Raw genomic sequence first — 16,446 nt, 5'->3', positions numbered from 1 at the left:
GACGCTTCGCCACTGATGTTGTCCTAAATACAGCTGCTGGTATCGACACAGCTCTGTCTTTTGTGGCTAAAGCAGTCTGGACTGCTTGAAGCCGAGTGGGAAGGACTATTTTGAAAGTGTTTCAGTCTGCCCTGAATCATCATAATCCATACACCGGTAAGAGTCTACATTTAAAATGCCAAGATAGTTACATGTACATACGTTATTGTCTCAACTGCATCAAAAATTGTTTTCATTGCTAGCTATTGTTAGCTATATAGCTAGCTAGCTAGACAGTTACATACAGGTACGGTTATAGCTTGCTTCATCCCGCAACGAGACAGTTGCATTCTGCTGTTAATGTTGATTGCTGATGTGCTAAGCCATGCATGACATGATGATAATCTTTTTCATGTTTGCCAGTTTGTCATGTTTAACTAGCTAGCTACCAAAAACAGCCACTGTGGTGGGAATGCTAATCGATAAGCAAGCAAATCAAACCCCATGTTACGTTGTTATATACAGTTTGTAATGATGTCATGTCATAGTATTGTGTGGACCAGGGGAGAGTTAGTAGATAAGTGGTTTGCTGCCACAGAGTCTACATTCCGTTATGTCAAAGGAGATTACTGATGTTGATCTTAGAAATGATTGATGGACAGGATATATGACTTGGGGGTAAAGAGTAATAACATCAAAGAATGGGAGTGCCCATGAAGGTTTACCAGATGTTTGTGGAAAGACTTGTAACAGAGTGTATATATAGAGAGAGTGGAGCTTTGTTCTGGAGTTAGGAAGTTGGGAAGAGGCAGGGCTATGTCTGTTATAACTAACCATGGTACCATATTAAATATCTTATATGAACTCCCCATCAAAAGTGTCTAAGTGCATCCTTACATTCGTAATCACTTGATACCCTAGAAACTCATCGTAACAGATTGGCGTCTAAACGAACAGGATGCAGTTTACAGCCAAACTAACAGGTAAGCAGACTTTCATTTTTTTTTGATTATGTCAAATGCTGCTTATCTGTGGTAAGGCTTAGCTGTAACGGACGTTTGAAATTCAATATTTTAAAGGGGGACGATGAGTGGTGTTGAGTTCTGTAAGGGATGTAAGGGGAATATCAATAGGACTATGACATGGTGCTATGATTCAAAAATAGGGCATGTTCAGATAAATGAGTAGAAGAAGGATATAGGATATGGTTTGAGGCCAGTAATGTTTAAGAGATATGGTTTGAGGCCAGTAATGTTTAAGAGATATGGTTTGGGGCCAGTAATGTTTAAGAGATATGGTTTGAGGCCAGTAATGTTTAAGAGATATGGTTTGAGGCCAGTAATGTTTAAGAGATATGGTTTGAGGCCAGTAATGTTTAAGAGATATGGTTTGGGGCCAGTAATGTTTAAGAGATATGGTTTGAGGCCAGTAATGTTTAAGAGATATGGTGTGAGGCCAGTAATGTTTAAGAGATATGGTGTGAGGCCATGAATGTTTAAAAAGACAGGGCATTTTTACTAGGATTAAATGTCAGGAATTGTGAGAAACTGAGTTTAAATGTATTTGGCTAAGGTGTATGTAAACTTCCGACTTCAACTGTAAATGGCAAATTATAGCACAAAATAATGCTAATAAGATAAATAATGTCTCGTTAATCGTTAGGACAGGTCAAAATATACATAGGTGATATTTTGGGTGTCTGTGAAACCAGAGACACAGAGATCCCAAAAAAATCAAGGCAACAACATTATAGAAACTAGGACAGTAAAAATAGTTTAGCCTCTTAGGATCCACAGTGTCTAAGGAGTACTGCCAGAATGCCTCTCCTGGTTTTAGTTTATGTACGATGTGACCTCCTCTTGGTGAAATGTGGACGTTTTCTATGGCTACAAAGTGCTCTCACTATCTCAACACTAGAGAGGAGTGTATTTCACCTCCATCTAACTTTATCCTGTCTCTCACTGAAAAACCACTCACATCAAATTACTTCCAATATGCGGGCAGTTTCAACCAACAGATTCGGGGTACAGCGATGGGAGCTGCATTCACTCCTAACTATGCAAATGTATTTATAGAACACTGGGAGGAGACTTTCATTTATGATCTCCACAAAAACCCATATTTCCAGAATGTGGCCCTTTGGAAAAGATTACATCCTACTTTTATGGAACGGTACTGACGCTACTTATGGAACGGTACTGACGCTACTTATGGAACGGTACTGACGCTACTCTACTCATCTGACCACAATATCAAATTGGAGTCTACTATCTTCCGCAAGTCGCAGAGTAGGAATACACTTTTACTCGCAGACAATTACCAACCGGGACACTTTAAGCAGAACATACCGGTGGTTCAATTCCCAAGACTTCGACGTAACTCTAGTACATTTGACATTTTAGTCATTCAGCATACGCTCTTATCCAGTTGGTAGAGCATGGTGCTTGCAACGCCAGGGTTGTGGGTTCGATTCCCACGGGGGGGGCCAGTATGAAAAATGTATGCACTCACTAACTGTAAGTCGCTCTGGATAAGATGTAATAAATGTAAAGAATGACACTTGGCTCCCAGGCCACTGTGTGTGGCCACTGTGTGTGGCCACTGTGTGTGCACATTGTGACATAATCAATTTATATCGGTCAAACTAAACGAGCATTGAAACTCGGCATCACAGAGCACAAGGCTGCTATTTGTAAAAGACACACTGTGCTATTGCTCACCACCACTGCATAGAAGCCAAACATGGCTCACCTTCCTCCCTGCACTTTGTAGCCATAGAACACGTCCACATTTCACCAAGAGGAGGTGACATCGTAGGTAAACTTAAAAACAAAGAGAGGTATTCTGGCAGTACTCCTTAGACACTGTGGATCCTAAGGGGCTAAACAATGATTTCTCACTGTCCTAGTTTCTTTAATGTTGTTGCCTTGATTTTTTTTGGGGGGGGGTCTCTGTGTCTCCAGTTTCACAGACACCCAAATATAATATAATGTATATTTTGAAATGGCCTATTGATTAATGAGATACATTACTTACATTTTTATTAGTATTATTGTTGTGTTATAATTTGCCATTTACCTTGAAACATATGATTATTATTTTCTTACATGGTTGTGTCTCAATGGGCCACTAGGCTATAAATAGCAGTTAAGTGCAATGTTCAGGTCACTCTGAGGAAGAGGTCAGCTTGACATCAAACTGTTCTCATCCTGTACAATGGATTAAAGTGAGCTAAAATAAATACATCTCTGCTTTTTTTGTTGATTGCTACAACTCCTTTCTGCCTCAAATTAGTCATTTTGGACATTTTTCTTGTTAAGCCCTTCCCATGATTTTTACATTTGACATTTTAACCATTTAGCAGACGCTCTTATCAGAGCGACTTACAGTTAGTGAGTGCATACATTTTCATACTGGCCCCCCGTGGGAATCGAACCCACAACCTGGCGTTGCAAGCGCCATGCTCTATCAACTGGGCTACAGGAGGCATTTTGTCATTGTTGTTGAGGACCTTAGTTTGCTGAAATGCAAATACATTTATAACATTTTTGACATGCGTTTTTTTCTGGATTATTTTGTTGTTGTTCTGTCTCTCACTGTTCAAATAAACCTACCATTACAATTATAGACTGATCATTTCTTTGTCAGTGGGCAAACGTACAAAATCAGCAGGGGATCAAATACTTTTTTCCCTCACTATATATATATACACTGCTCAAAAAAATAAAGGGAACACTAAAATAACACATCCTAGATCTGAATGAATGAAATAATCTCATTAAATACTTTTTTCTTTACATAGTTGAATGTGCTGACAACAAAATCACACAAAAATTATCAATGGAAATCAAATTTATCAACCCATGTAGGTCTGGATTTGGAGTCACACTCAAAATTAAAGTGGAAAACCACACTAAAGGCTGAACCAACTTTGATGTAATGTCCTTAAAACAAGTCAAAATGAGGCTCAGTAGTGTGTGTGGCCTCCACGTGCCTGTATGACCTCCCTGCAACGCCTGGGCATGCTCCTGATGAGGTGGCGGATGGTCTCCTGAGGGATCTCCTCCCAGACCTGGACTAAAGCATCCGCCAACTCCTGGACAGTCTGTGGTGCAACGTGGCGTTGGTGGATGGAGCGAGACATGATGTCCCAGATGTGCTCAATTGGATTCAGGTCTGGGGAACGGGCGGGCCAGTCCATAGCATCAATGCCTTCCTCTTGCAGGAACTGCTGACACACTACAGCCACATGAGGTCTAGCATTGTCTTGCATTAGGAGGAACCCAGGGCCAACCGCACCAGCATATGGTCTCACAAGGGGTCTGAGGATCTCATCTCGGTACCTAATGGCAGTCAGGCTACCTCTGGCAAGCACATGGAGGGCTGTGCGGCCCCCCAAAGAAATGCCACCCCACACCATGACTGACCCATGAAGCACCGCCAGCATTCAAAAGTGACCAAAACATCAGCCAGGAAGCATAGGAACTGAGAAGTGGTCTGTGGTCACCACCTGCAAAACCAGTCCTTTATTGGGGGTGTCTTGCTAATTGCCTATAATTTCCACCTGTTGTCTATTCCATTTGCACAACAGCATGTGAAATGTATTGTCAATCAGTGTTGACAATGGACAGTTTGATTTCACAGAAGTGTGATTGACTTGGAGCTACATTGTGTTGTTTAAGTGTTCCCTTTATTTTTTATAGCAGTGTATATACATACATACATACATACAGGGCCCACCTGAACTCTTAACTATTTTAATAAACTTTCATATTTTCATTCTGTCTCTGTTGTTCATTCATTAAGCTGTCCTCAATTGAACTTCCTGAATGGATCCAAACCCTGCTGTACAGTAGCTTTTACATCTTGATATGTAAGGCTAGTCCTTGTTTCCCCCTTCCACAGCAGAGGTTTCCTCCTCCTCCTCTTCATCACTGATACTAGTGAAGTCCTCCTCACTCTTTACCTCTGCAGCTAGGTCCTCCTCAGGAAGTGAGCTGTGGCGTTTATTGTGTATTTTAAGGTCTGATGATCTTGTGAAACCCTTCCCACAGACATGACAGGGGTAAGGTTTCTCCCCTGCGTCTCCTTTGTGTGTCCGGAAGTGTTGTTTCAAGAGGTCTGCTCGTCTAAAACTCTTCCCACACACAGAACAGCTGTACGGTTTCTCTCCCGTGTGTGTTGTCATGTGTCTTTTCAGATCAAATAACCGCTTCCAGTCTTTCCCACACACAGAGCAACTGTATCTCTGAGCTTTGAGATTCCCCTTGGTTTCGTTAGGTACTCTTGATGTAGAGGCTCTCCCATCCTTGTCAGAACTCCTGTCTGTGTGAATGAGAAAACATAGGTTAAAGGTCCATTGCAGTCAAAAACGTGATTTTCCTGTCTTTTATACATACAGTGGGGAGAACAAGTATTTGATACACTGCCGGTTTTGCAGGTTTTCCTACTTACAAAGCATGTAGAGGTCTGTAATTTTGATCATAGGTACACTTCAACTGTGAGAGACGGAATCTAAAACAAAAATCCAGAAAATCACATTGTATGATTTTTAAGTAATTAATTTGCATTTTATTGCATGACATAAGTATTTGATCACCTACCAACCAGTAAGAATTCCGGCTCTCACAGACCTGTTAGTTTTTCTTTAAGAAGCCCTCCTGTTCTCCACTCATTACCTGTATTAACTGCACCTGTTTGAACTCGTTACCTGTATAAAAGACACCTGTCCACACACTCAATCAAACAGACTCCAACCTCTCCACAATGGCCAAGACCAGAGAGCTGTGTAAGGACATCAGGGATAGATTTGTAGACATGCACAAGGCTGGGATGGGCTACAGGACAATAAGCAAGCAGCTTGGTGAGAAGGCAACAACTGTTGGCGCAATTAATAGAAAATGGAAGAAGTTCAAGATGACGGTCAATCACCCTCGGTCTGGGGCTCCATGCAAGATCTCACCTCGTGGGGCATCAATGATCATGAGGAAGGTGAGGGATCAGCCCAGAACTACACGGCAGGACCTGGTCAATGACCTGAAGAGAGCTGGGACCATAGTCTCAAAGAAAACCATTAGTAACACACTACGCCGTCATGGATTAAAATCCTGCAGCGCACGCAAGGTCCCCCTGCTCAAGCCAGCGCATGTCCAGGCCCATCTGAAGTTTGCCAATGACCATCTGGATGATGGTGTGGTCTGATGAGACAAAAATTGAGCTTTTTGGTTTAAACTCCACTCGCCGTGTTTGGAGGAAGAAGAAGGATGAGTACAACCCCAAGAACACCATCCCAACCGTGAAGCATGGAGGTGGAAACATCATTCTTTGGGGATGCTTTTCTGCAAAGGGGACAGGACGACTGCACCGTATTGAGGGGAGGATGGATGGGGCCATGTATCGCGAGATCTTGGCCAACAACCTCCTTCCCTCAGTAAGAACATTGAAGATGGGTCGTGGCTGGGTCTTCCAGCATGACAACGACCCGAAACACACAGCCAGGGCAACTAAGGAGTGGCTCCGTAAGCATCTCAAGGTCCTGGAGTGGCCTAGCCAGTCTCCAGACCTGAACCCAATAGAAAATCTTTGGAGGGAGCTGAAAGTCTGTATTGCCGAGCAACAGCCCCGAAACCTGAAGGATCTGGAGAAGGTCTGTATGGAGGAGTGGGCCAAAATCCCTGCTGCAGTGTGTGCAAACCTGGTCAAGACCTACAGGAAACGTATGATCTCTGTAATTGCAAACAAAGGTTTCTGTACCAAATATTAAGTTCTGCTTTTCTGATTTATCAAATACTTATGTCATGCAATAAAATGCAAATTAATTACTTAAAAATCATACAATGTGATTTTCTGGAGAATTTTTTTTTGATTCCGTCTCTCACAGTTGGATAAAAATTACAGACCTCTACATGCTTTGTAAGTAGGAAAACCTGCAAAATCGGCAGTGTATCAAATACTTGTTCTCCCCACTGTATTTCCACACTATGAGGTTGGAATAATACTGTGAAATTGTGAAAAGTATGATAATACCCTTTTAGTGTAGGAGCTGTTTGATTTTTGAAATTTCAGCCTGTTTTGGTGGGATGGAGTTTTGGCCTGTCTGGTGACATCACCAGGCGGTAAAGTAGTTTACAGACCAATAAGAAAGAGAATTCCAAACCTCTCTGCTAATAACAGCTAGTTTTCAGTTTTCCCCTCCCAACTCAGGCAACTCCCAGACAGTCCTAGCAAAAGTCTTGCTTGAGAAGTTGCTGTTATCTAAGAAGCTATTTTTGACCATTTTAATTGAAAATGATCACTGTAAGGTACTTAATTGTTACCCAGAAATGATTTCATATTGAGTTAAAAACGGCTGCATTGGATCTTTAAATAAAAGAGCGATGTTCATTCAATGTCAATATTGTATTAATGTAATTCATGGCTGTTCTGCTTCCACTTACTGAGACGATGAAGATCCCAACCAACTTCTTCTCCACCTGAATGAATCAGACCACCAACTTCCTCCTCCTCATCTTCTCCCTCCCTCCCTCCTTCAATTGTAACAGGGATTTGAAACTCTACAGGTGGTAAACCAACATGAGTTTTCTGGTGTCTCTGAAGTTTTTGAGAACTGATGAAGCTCTGTCCGCATTTAGCGCAGCTGTAAGGTTTCTCTCCTGTATGATCTTTGTGGTGGACTTTAAGGTCTGCTGATCTGGCAAAACTCTTCCCACACACAGAGCAGGAGTGGGATTTCCCTTCTATGTGTAACAGTCTGTGTTTACGTAGGGACAAAGCACATCCAAACCTCTTGTCACAATCAGGGCAGGGGTGTCGTTTCTCTCCAGTGTGCACTGACTGGTGGTCTTCAAGATATGCCTTCTCGCTGAAACTCTTCCCACACACAGAGCAACTGTAAGGTCTCTCTCCTGTGTGAGTCTTCTCATGCTTCAGGAGTTGTTTAGACAAGGCAAAGCTTTTCCCACACACAGAACAGTAGTGGGGTTTCCCTGCGTGTTGCATAGAGTGGTCCTTTAACTGATCTGGACGGCTGAAACTCTTCCCACAGACAGAGCAGGAGTGGGGTTTCTCTCCTGAGTGTGTCAGGAAGTGTTCCTTCATGCGTGACTGTAAGGTAAAACCCTTCCCACACACAGAGCATGAGTAAGGTTTCTCTTCTGTGTGTAACCACTGGTGCCTTTTCAAGGCTGAGGCGAAACCAAACCTCTTGTCACATTTGGAGCAGACGAAAGGTTTCTCTCCAGTGTGCACTTTCTGGTGGTCTTGAAGATGTCTTTTTTCACGGAACTGCTTTCCACACACAGAGCAAGGGTAAGGCTTTTCTCCTGTGTGTATTCTCATATGTATTAGCAGTTTTGATAACTTTAGGCAATCTCTTCTGCACACTGAACAGCAGTGAGAGCTCTTAGCTGTGTGACTCTCCTGGTGTTGTTCAGGTTCTCTTGATGTAGAGGGACTCTCCTCCTGGTCTGAACTCTTTCCTATGGGAATAAGCAAAGCAGCAAACTAGTTACTGTTGGATCGTTCATAGAAATAGAATCCATAGAACGGGCCTCTTCATTCAAGTCAATGATGGCAAAATGGGTGGACTGAAGATACCCAGGTTAGGACAAGAGGATTCTAATATCCCATAAATGTTTTGCATAAATGCAGACGAATTCTAATATCCGGGACCAGCAATGCGAGCGAAAATGGCTGAGAGCGAATGTTAGCAGTGCAATCCAGCATCAGTTGATAGAACATTCCAAAATGGAAACGATTGCATCACAATACCAGGCAGCCATTGCGAGAGTACCCATGAGTTTATCTGTCAAATTGCCAGGGTTAGAGGTTCCAAGCCCTTTCTATGAATTCTATTTCTATGGTGTTGTTGTTTGACTGCAGTCTGATTCCACACCATTTTACCCAAACTGTAAAACTGCTCACTCCCCCTCATGGATTTAAAATGAATACAAAATACTGGGTGAGTGTAAGAGGGAGTTTCTTACATCACTCCATTCCATTTGAATCCATGAGGGGGAGTGAACGAGGAGTGCACCCTTAGTGGAGAAAAGGAGAGAATGAGACCTCCACTTACCACGTTGAGTAGGATCCAATCCAACTTCTTCTCCATCAGAATTGATCAGACCACCACCAACTTCTTCTTCTTTTACCTGCAGTTCCACTAAGGCAGCACTAATCCCAGGTATCTGACGGAGGTGCTCACGTAACATCCCCCGACCATGCATTGACACATGCTCGTTGGAGGTACAGTCAGTAGGTGGATCAAGAGCATCACCATCAGCAGGGACCAGGCCAGCACCAGGGACCAGGCCGGCATCTCTAGAGTGGATCTGCTGGTGTCTTCTCAAACTTCCTGATTGGGAGAAGCCCCTCCCACAGTCAGAGCACTGGTAGGGTTTCTCTCCAGTGTGCGTCCTCTGATGGGCCCTCAGGTGTGTGGATTCAGAGAACCCTTTCCCACAGATGTCACAGACGTGACCCCTCTCTCCTGAGTGTCTTTTCTGGTGTTTAGTGAGATTCCACGATGTAGAAAAAGTCATTCCACATATAGAGCAAGGGTGAGGTTTCTCTTCTGTGTGCATCTGCTTGCGTTTCTGGAGTACTGTGTGCTTCAGCAGGTGTATTTTCATGGCTCCTGTGTGAGCAAACCTCTTCCCACAGTCAGGGCAGGGGTAAGATTTCTCTCCTGTGTGTATTTTCTGGTGTTTGTTAAGGTTACCGCTCTCACTGAATTGCTTCCCACACACAGAGCAGGAGTATGGTTTTTCTCCTGTGTGTGTTCTCATGTGTTTGTGAAGGTCTGATAACCTTTGCCAATCTTTTCCACACACAGAGCAGGGGTAAGGCTTCTCTCCTGTGTGTATCCTCATATGTATTTGCAGTTTTGATAACTTTTTGCAGTCTTGTCCGCACACTGAACAGCAGTGAGCGCTCTTAGCTGTGTGATTCTCCTGGTTTTGTTCAGGTTCTCCTGATGTAGAGAGACTTTCTTCACTGTCAGAGCAGTGGTCAGGTCTCTCTGCTGTGGGAAAAGATGGGACGATAAACTATGTGAAAATGTCGAATTGTAACTATATATTTTTTACCTTTGAATAACTGTAAGTAATACAAAGATTGATAAAACGTTTTTTCAAGTCCCTTTAACTTACCAAAAGCAGGATCCTCTTCCTCTTCTTTCACTTTGATAACCAGTACTGGTGTAAGACCACATTCCTCTACAGCTACAGACACTTGATTCTCTTCTGTGTGTGTTCTCTGGTGTTTGGTGAGAATTGACGATGAAGAGAAACTCTTCCCACACACGGAGCAGGAGTAAGGTTTCTCTCCTATGTGTAATCGCTCGTGATCTCTCATGCTTATTTGGAAAGCAAAACTATTGCCACATACAGAGCAACTGTACAGCTTCTCTCCTGTGTGCACTGTCTGGTGTCTTTTCAGGTTACCTTTCTCACCTAAATGCTTCCCACAGACAGAGCAGGAGTGCGATTTTTCTCCTGTGTGTGTTCTCATATGTATATGTAGTTTTGATAACTTGTGACAGTTTTTTCCACACACTGAACAGCAGTGAATATTCTTAGCTGTGTGATTCTCCTGGTGTTGTTCAGGTAGTCCTGATGTAGAGGGACTCCCTTCACTGTCCGAGCAGTGGTCAGGTCTCTCTGCTGTGGGAAAGCGATAGTATGAATGAACTCAAATAACTCAAAACCCAGACTAATTAACTATGTTTTTCCTACTTTGAATAACCCAAAGGAAATAAATGGATTGTAAAAATAAAAATAGTACAAAAGCAACCTTTGAACTCACCAAAAGCAGGATCTTCCTCCTCTTCTTTTACTTTTACATCCAGTCCCAGACTGAGACCAGATTCCTCTACAGCTACAGACACCTGCTGTTGTGATCCCTGTCCAGGAGTTTGGTTCAGGTAAGAAGCAGCTACATTTCTGGCATGGACATGATGTCTTTGATTGGATCGGTTTGCTGACGAGGAGAATCTCTTCCTACAGAGAGAGCAGGGGTAAGGTTTCACCCTAGTGTGAACTATCTGGTGTCTTCTGAGGCGTGCCGAAGCTGAGAAACTCTTGTCACACTGAGAGTGGTGCGGTTTCTCTCCGGTGTGCTGTTGCATGTGTATCTTGAAAGTCCACGATTGGCTGAATTCCTTCCCACATTCTGAGCAGCGGTACTTCGTTGCACTAGTGTGGGATTGTTTGTGTCTTGCTAGAGAGCTAGGGTGAACGAAGCTCTTCTGACAGGTGGTGCACTGATAAGGTTTCTCTCTATCAGCATTGACGAAAACACCAATTTCCTCCTCCTCCTCTTTGACATTAATTGGCAGCTCCTGTTCCTCGTCTTCGATCTTGATATTCAGCCTGATAGTTTGACTGCCTGATGACGCCGAATCTGGACTTTCCAGTGTACGCTGGTTGCTATGGTTACTGGCATGGCTGCATTTGTGTTTGCGAAGACCTTCGGTCCAAGCGAAACCCCTCCCGCAATCAGAGCACTCGTACGGTTTCTCTCCAGTGTGCATAGTCTGATGCTGCCTGAGCCTCGATGGTGACTCGTATCTCTTCCCACACTGTGAGCATTGGTAAGGTTTTGGTGTGGGTGCTCCCGTATGGCGTCGTACGTGTCTCGATAGAGTTCCCTTACAGCCAAAGCTCATCTCGCAGTAGGAGCACTGGTGAGGTCTCTCCCCTGTGTGCTTTCTCATGTGCATCTTCAGTTCGTATGCAGAGAAACACTCCTTTCCACAATCGGAGCACGGATGCTTCTTTGTCGCGTCTGGCTGCTTCTCTCCAGGGTGGGTCATCTGATGTCTTTCCAGGTGGGGCTTCAGTGTGAATCGCTTCCCGCACACAGAGCACTGGTAAGGCTTCTCTCCTGTATGTGTTCGGAGGTGTCTCTTCAGTTTGGAGGGGTGAACAAAGTCTTTTCCACATTCTGGACAGACGGAAGACTCCTTAGCAGGATTTGTGTGTGTTCTCAGGTGTCTGTTGATATTAGATGGGTGAGCGATCTCTATTCCACATTCTGGGCAGCGCCAAGGCTTCTTAGCTGTAGGATTCTCCTGGTGTTGTTCAGGTTCTGCTGATGCCTCATCACTAGAGCTGGAGTTAGGACTCTCTCCTGTTACAACAGGACAAGAAAGGTTAAATGACAAATAAATTATTCTACTCTTTGTAATTTGTAATTGTCCTGTGTTTTTATTCTGCAAATGATTCACCTTTTATTGAATTAAACTGCTATATATGGCAGTGTTTTCACTATATTCATTTAAAAGCGTGTCTCGGGCAGAAATATTTGTATGCTGCTAAATCGTTTCCGCCAATCCAAAATATATGTCGCCATTACCAGCTGTTGTCTTAGCTCTCTCAAATTACACCTGTGATTGCTTTATGCCTCTCTCCCATGTCAATATGGTTTGCTTATTGCTGTTTCGGTTATTTCTAATTGTACTATTTCACTGTATATCCCCCAGCCCAGCTAAACCTGCCTTAGATAGCTCCTTTGTCCCACCCCCCATACACGCGGAGACCGACTCAATCGGTGCCTCCAGTGATGCTATCTCTTTCATTGTTACCCAACGCTTAGGTTTACCTCCACTTTACTCATATCCTTCCATATCCTTGTCTGTACATAATGCCCTGAATCTTTTCTACAAAGCCCGGAAATCTGCCCCCTTTATTCTATGTACCCAACGCACTAGAAGACCAGTTCTTAAAGCCTTTAGCTGTATCCTTATTCTAGTCCTCCTCTGTTCCTCTGGTGATGAAGAGGCTAACCCAGGCCCTGCAGCCCTCAGTATCACTCCTACTCCCCAGGTGCTATCATTTGTTGAATTCTGTAATCGTAAAAGCCTTGGTTTCTTGCATGTTAATATCAGAAGTCTCCTTCCTAAGTTTGAGTTATTCACTGCATTAGCACACTCCGCCAACCCTGATGTTCTAGCAGTGTCTGAATCATGGCTTAGGAAGGCCACCAAAAATTCTGAAATGTCCGTGTCTGAAACTGTAGAGATAGCCTGCAGAGCTCTATCATACTATCCAGGTCTGTGCCCAAACAGTTTGAGCTTCTACTTCTAAAAATCCATCTTTCCAGAAATAAGTCTCTCACTGTTGCCGCTTGCTACAGACCCCCCTCAGCCCCCAGCTGTGCCCTGGACACCATATGTGAATTGATTGCCCCCCATTTATCCTCAGAGTTCGTACTGCTTGGTGACCTAAATTGGGATATGCTTAACACCCCAGCCATCCTACAATCCAAACTAGATGCCCTCAATCTCACACAAATTATCAACGAACCTACCAGGTACAACCCTAAATCCGTAAACATGGGTACACTCATAGCTATCATCCTGACTAACTTACCCTCTAAATACACCTCCGCTGTCTTCAACCAGGATCTCAGCGATCACTGCCTTATTGCCTGCGTCCGTAACGGGTCCGCGGTCAAACGACCACCCCTCATCACTGTCAAATGCTCCCTAAAACACTTTAGCGAGCAAGCCTTCCTAATTGACCTGGCCCAGGTATCCTGGATGGATATAGATCTCATTCCGTCAGTAGAGGATGCCTGGTTGTTCTTTAAAAGTAATTTCCTCTCAATCTTAAATAAACATGCCCCATTCAAAAAATACAGAACTAAGAACAGATATAGCCTCTGGTTCTCCTTAGACTTGACTGCCCTTGACCAGCACAAAAACATCCTGTGGCGTACTGCATTAGCATCAAATAGCCCCCGCGATATGCAACTTTTCAGGGAAGTTAGGAACCAATATACACAAGCAGTTAGGAAAGCAAAGGCTAACTTTTTCAAACAGAAATTTGCATCCTGTAGCACTAACTCCAAAAAGTTTTGGGACACTGTAAAGTCCATGGAGAATAAGAGCACTTCCTCCCAGCTGCCCACTGCACTGAGGCTAGGAAACACTATCACCACCGATAAATCTACAATATTCGAGAATTTCAACAAGCATTTTGCTACGGCTGGCCATGCTTTCCACCTGGCTACCACTACCCCGGCCACCAACTCTGCACCCTCTGCTGCAACTTGCCCATGCGACTCTTTTCTCTGTGTATATCAATGATGTCGCTCTTGCTGCTGGTGACTCTCAGATCCACCTCTACGCAGACGACACCATTTTGTATACATCTGGCCCTTCATTGGACACTGTGTTAACAAACCTCCAAACAAGCTTCAATGCCATACAACACTCCTTCAGTAGCCTCCAACTGCTCTTAAACACTAGTAAAACTAAATGCATGCTCTTCAATCGAACGCTGCTGGCACCCGCCCACCCGACTAGAATCACTACTCTCGACGGGTCTGACCTAGAGTATGTGGACAACTACAAATACCTAGGTGTCTGGTTAGACTGTAAACTCTCCTTCCAGACTCACATTAAGAATCTCCAATCCAAAGTTAAATCTAGAATCAGCTTCCTATTTCGCAACAAAGCCTCCTTCACTCATGCTGCCAAACATGCCCTCGTAAAACTGACTATCCTACCGATCCTTGACTTCGGCGATGTCATTTACAAAATAGCCTCCAACACTCTACTCAGCAAATTGGATGTAGTCTATCACAGTGCCATCCGTTTTGTCTCCAAAGCCCCATACACTACCCACCACTGTGACCTGTACGCTCTTGTTGGCTGGTCCTCACTACATGTTCGTCGTCAAACCCACTGTCTCCAGGCCATCTATAAATCACTGCTAGGCAAATCCCCGCCTTATCTTAGCTCATTGGTCACCATAGCAGCACCCACCCGTAGTCTGCGCTCCAGCAGGTATATCTCACTGGTCATCCCCAAAGCCAACACCTGCTTTGGCCGCCATTCCTTCCAGTTCTCTGCTGCCAATGACTGGAACGAATTGCAAAAATTTCTGAAGCTGGAGACTCTTATCTCCCTCACTAACTTTAAGCATCAGTTGTCAGAGCACCTTACCGATCACTGCACCTGCCCATCTGAAATTAGCCCACCCAACTACCTCATCCCTATATTGTTATTTATTTTGCTCTTTTGCACCCCAGTATCTCTATTTGCACATAATCTCTTGCACATCTAGCATTCCAGTGTTAATACTAATTGTAATTATTTTGCACTATAGCCTATTTATTGCCTTACCTCCATAACTTGCTACATTTGCACACACTGTATATATATTTTCTGTTTTATTTTTTGACTTTATGTTTTGTTTTACCCCATATGTAACTCTGTGTTGTTGTTTTTATCGCACTGCTTTTGCTTTATCTTGGCCAGGTCGCAGTTGTAAATGAGAACTTGTTCTCAACTGGCTTACCTGGTTAAATAAAGGTTAAATAAATAAAATAAAATTTAAAAATGATACTTTTTATTTATTTATTTTTTATTCAAATATTTATACCAATTAAGCCGTTTTCTTCTCACCCAGAGTCAGATGAACTGGTTGATACCGTGTTTATGTCTCTGCATGCAGTTTGAAGGAAGTTGCTAACTGGGGTTAGCGCAATTACTAACTAGCGTTAGCGCAATGAAACTTCCTTCAAACTGCACACAGAAACATAAAAATGGTCTCCATGAGTTCACCTGACTCTGGGTAAGTAGATTGCCAAAATTTCTCACTTTCCCTTGTAGTGTCTAAACAGTTTATGACTTTGCTGACGTTTGCAAATGGCGTGTTAGAGGAAGTTGACTCAGCTTGCGGAAGCATCTGGAAAGCATTTCTATAGGGGCCCCCTAAAACAGAGGGAGTCTGTTATGTGGAGTCCTGGGATTGGTTTAGGGGAAAACCACCCATATCATGTTACAGATTATAAATACCATGGTTGAAACAAAGGATGGAGAGGAACAACATATTAGAGATTGGGTTGGTTGTTCTCCAGATTTTCTGCAGAAATCTGTAAATTGACGCTAAAATCTTTGATGTAATAAACCATTATAATCAAGGACAGCGTCAGCGGATTTCTTGTCATCACAGCATCGTTATCTCGACACTACATTAATGGCGACGAAGAATTTGGACCGTGTTGCGTCTTTTCTCAGCGTTCCATTCATGGGCGCCGAGCTGACTCCCGCTCAAGAGGCATGCAGATACGGTGAGCTTTCTCACAAACTTTGGGCGCTGGTCAGTTTGTGTGCTTGTGTGTGTGTGTGTGCGTTGAAAGACTGCACCGTCAAAGGACTTATGTGTGCGCTTTGCTGTTATTTGCTGTGTGATGAGAATCCGTTCTAAATTTCTACATTTGTTTGCGTTGGAAGCAACGCAAACAGGGGGGGGGAGTGTCTATAGGAATTGATAACACTTGGCACAGGGATATTTGGCTTAAATAAAATTTAAAAAAGAATAGAATGAAGGAATAAGGCCAGGAACTAAGGAAAATGTATACTAATTAGGACGTCGTTGATCTATGGAAGCCCTCAAATGAGGCGATCATTAGGATGGGCCGAAAATCCAGAAAACTCACTTGGTTGATTTTTAAGGT

General features: G+C 43.4%; 1 protein-coding gene across 1 annotated transcript in view; it reads right to left on the bottom strand.

Annotated features, from left to right (window-relative positions):
• Positions 1–3,821: 3,821 nt before the first annotated feature.
• The window catches only part of LOC311115141 (uncharacterized protein), a gene marked incomplete at its 5' end in the record, with an annotated part of 30,369 nt that continues 17,744 nt past the window's right edge, over positions 3,822–16,446 (bottom strand). The window contains 3 exons of the mRNA XM_084190347.1: positions 3,822–5,304; positions 7,416–8,456; positions 10,783–12,108. Coding sequence (XP_084046473.1) covers positions 4,859–5,304; positions 7,416–8,456; positions 10,783–12,108 — 2,813 coding nt within the window. The 3' untranslated portion in view covers positions 3,822–4,858. The remainder of the gene's footprint in view (positions 5,305–7,415; positions 8,457–10,782; positions 12,109–16,446) is intronic.

Source organism: Coregonus lavaretus (genome assembly GCF_964263955.1).
Source record: "Coregonus lavaretus genome assembly, contig: HAP1_SCAFFOLD_200, whole genome shotgun sequence".
NCBI lineage: Eukaryota > Metazoa > Chordata > Actinopteri > Salmoniformes > Salmonidae > Coregonus > Coregonus lavaretus.
Note: the sequence above shows the minus strand (reverse complement) of the source record. Positions and strands in the feature narration are given on the sequence as shown.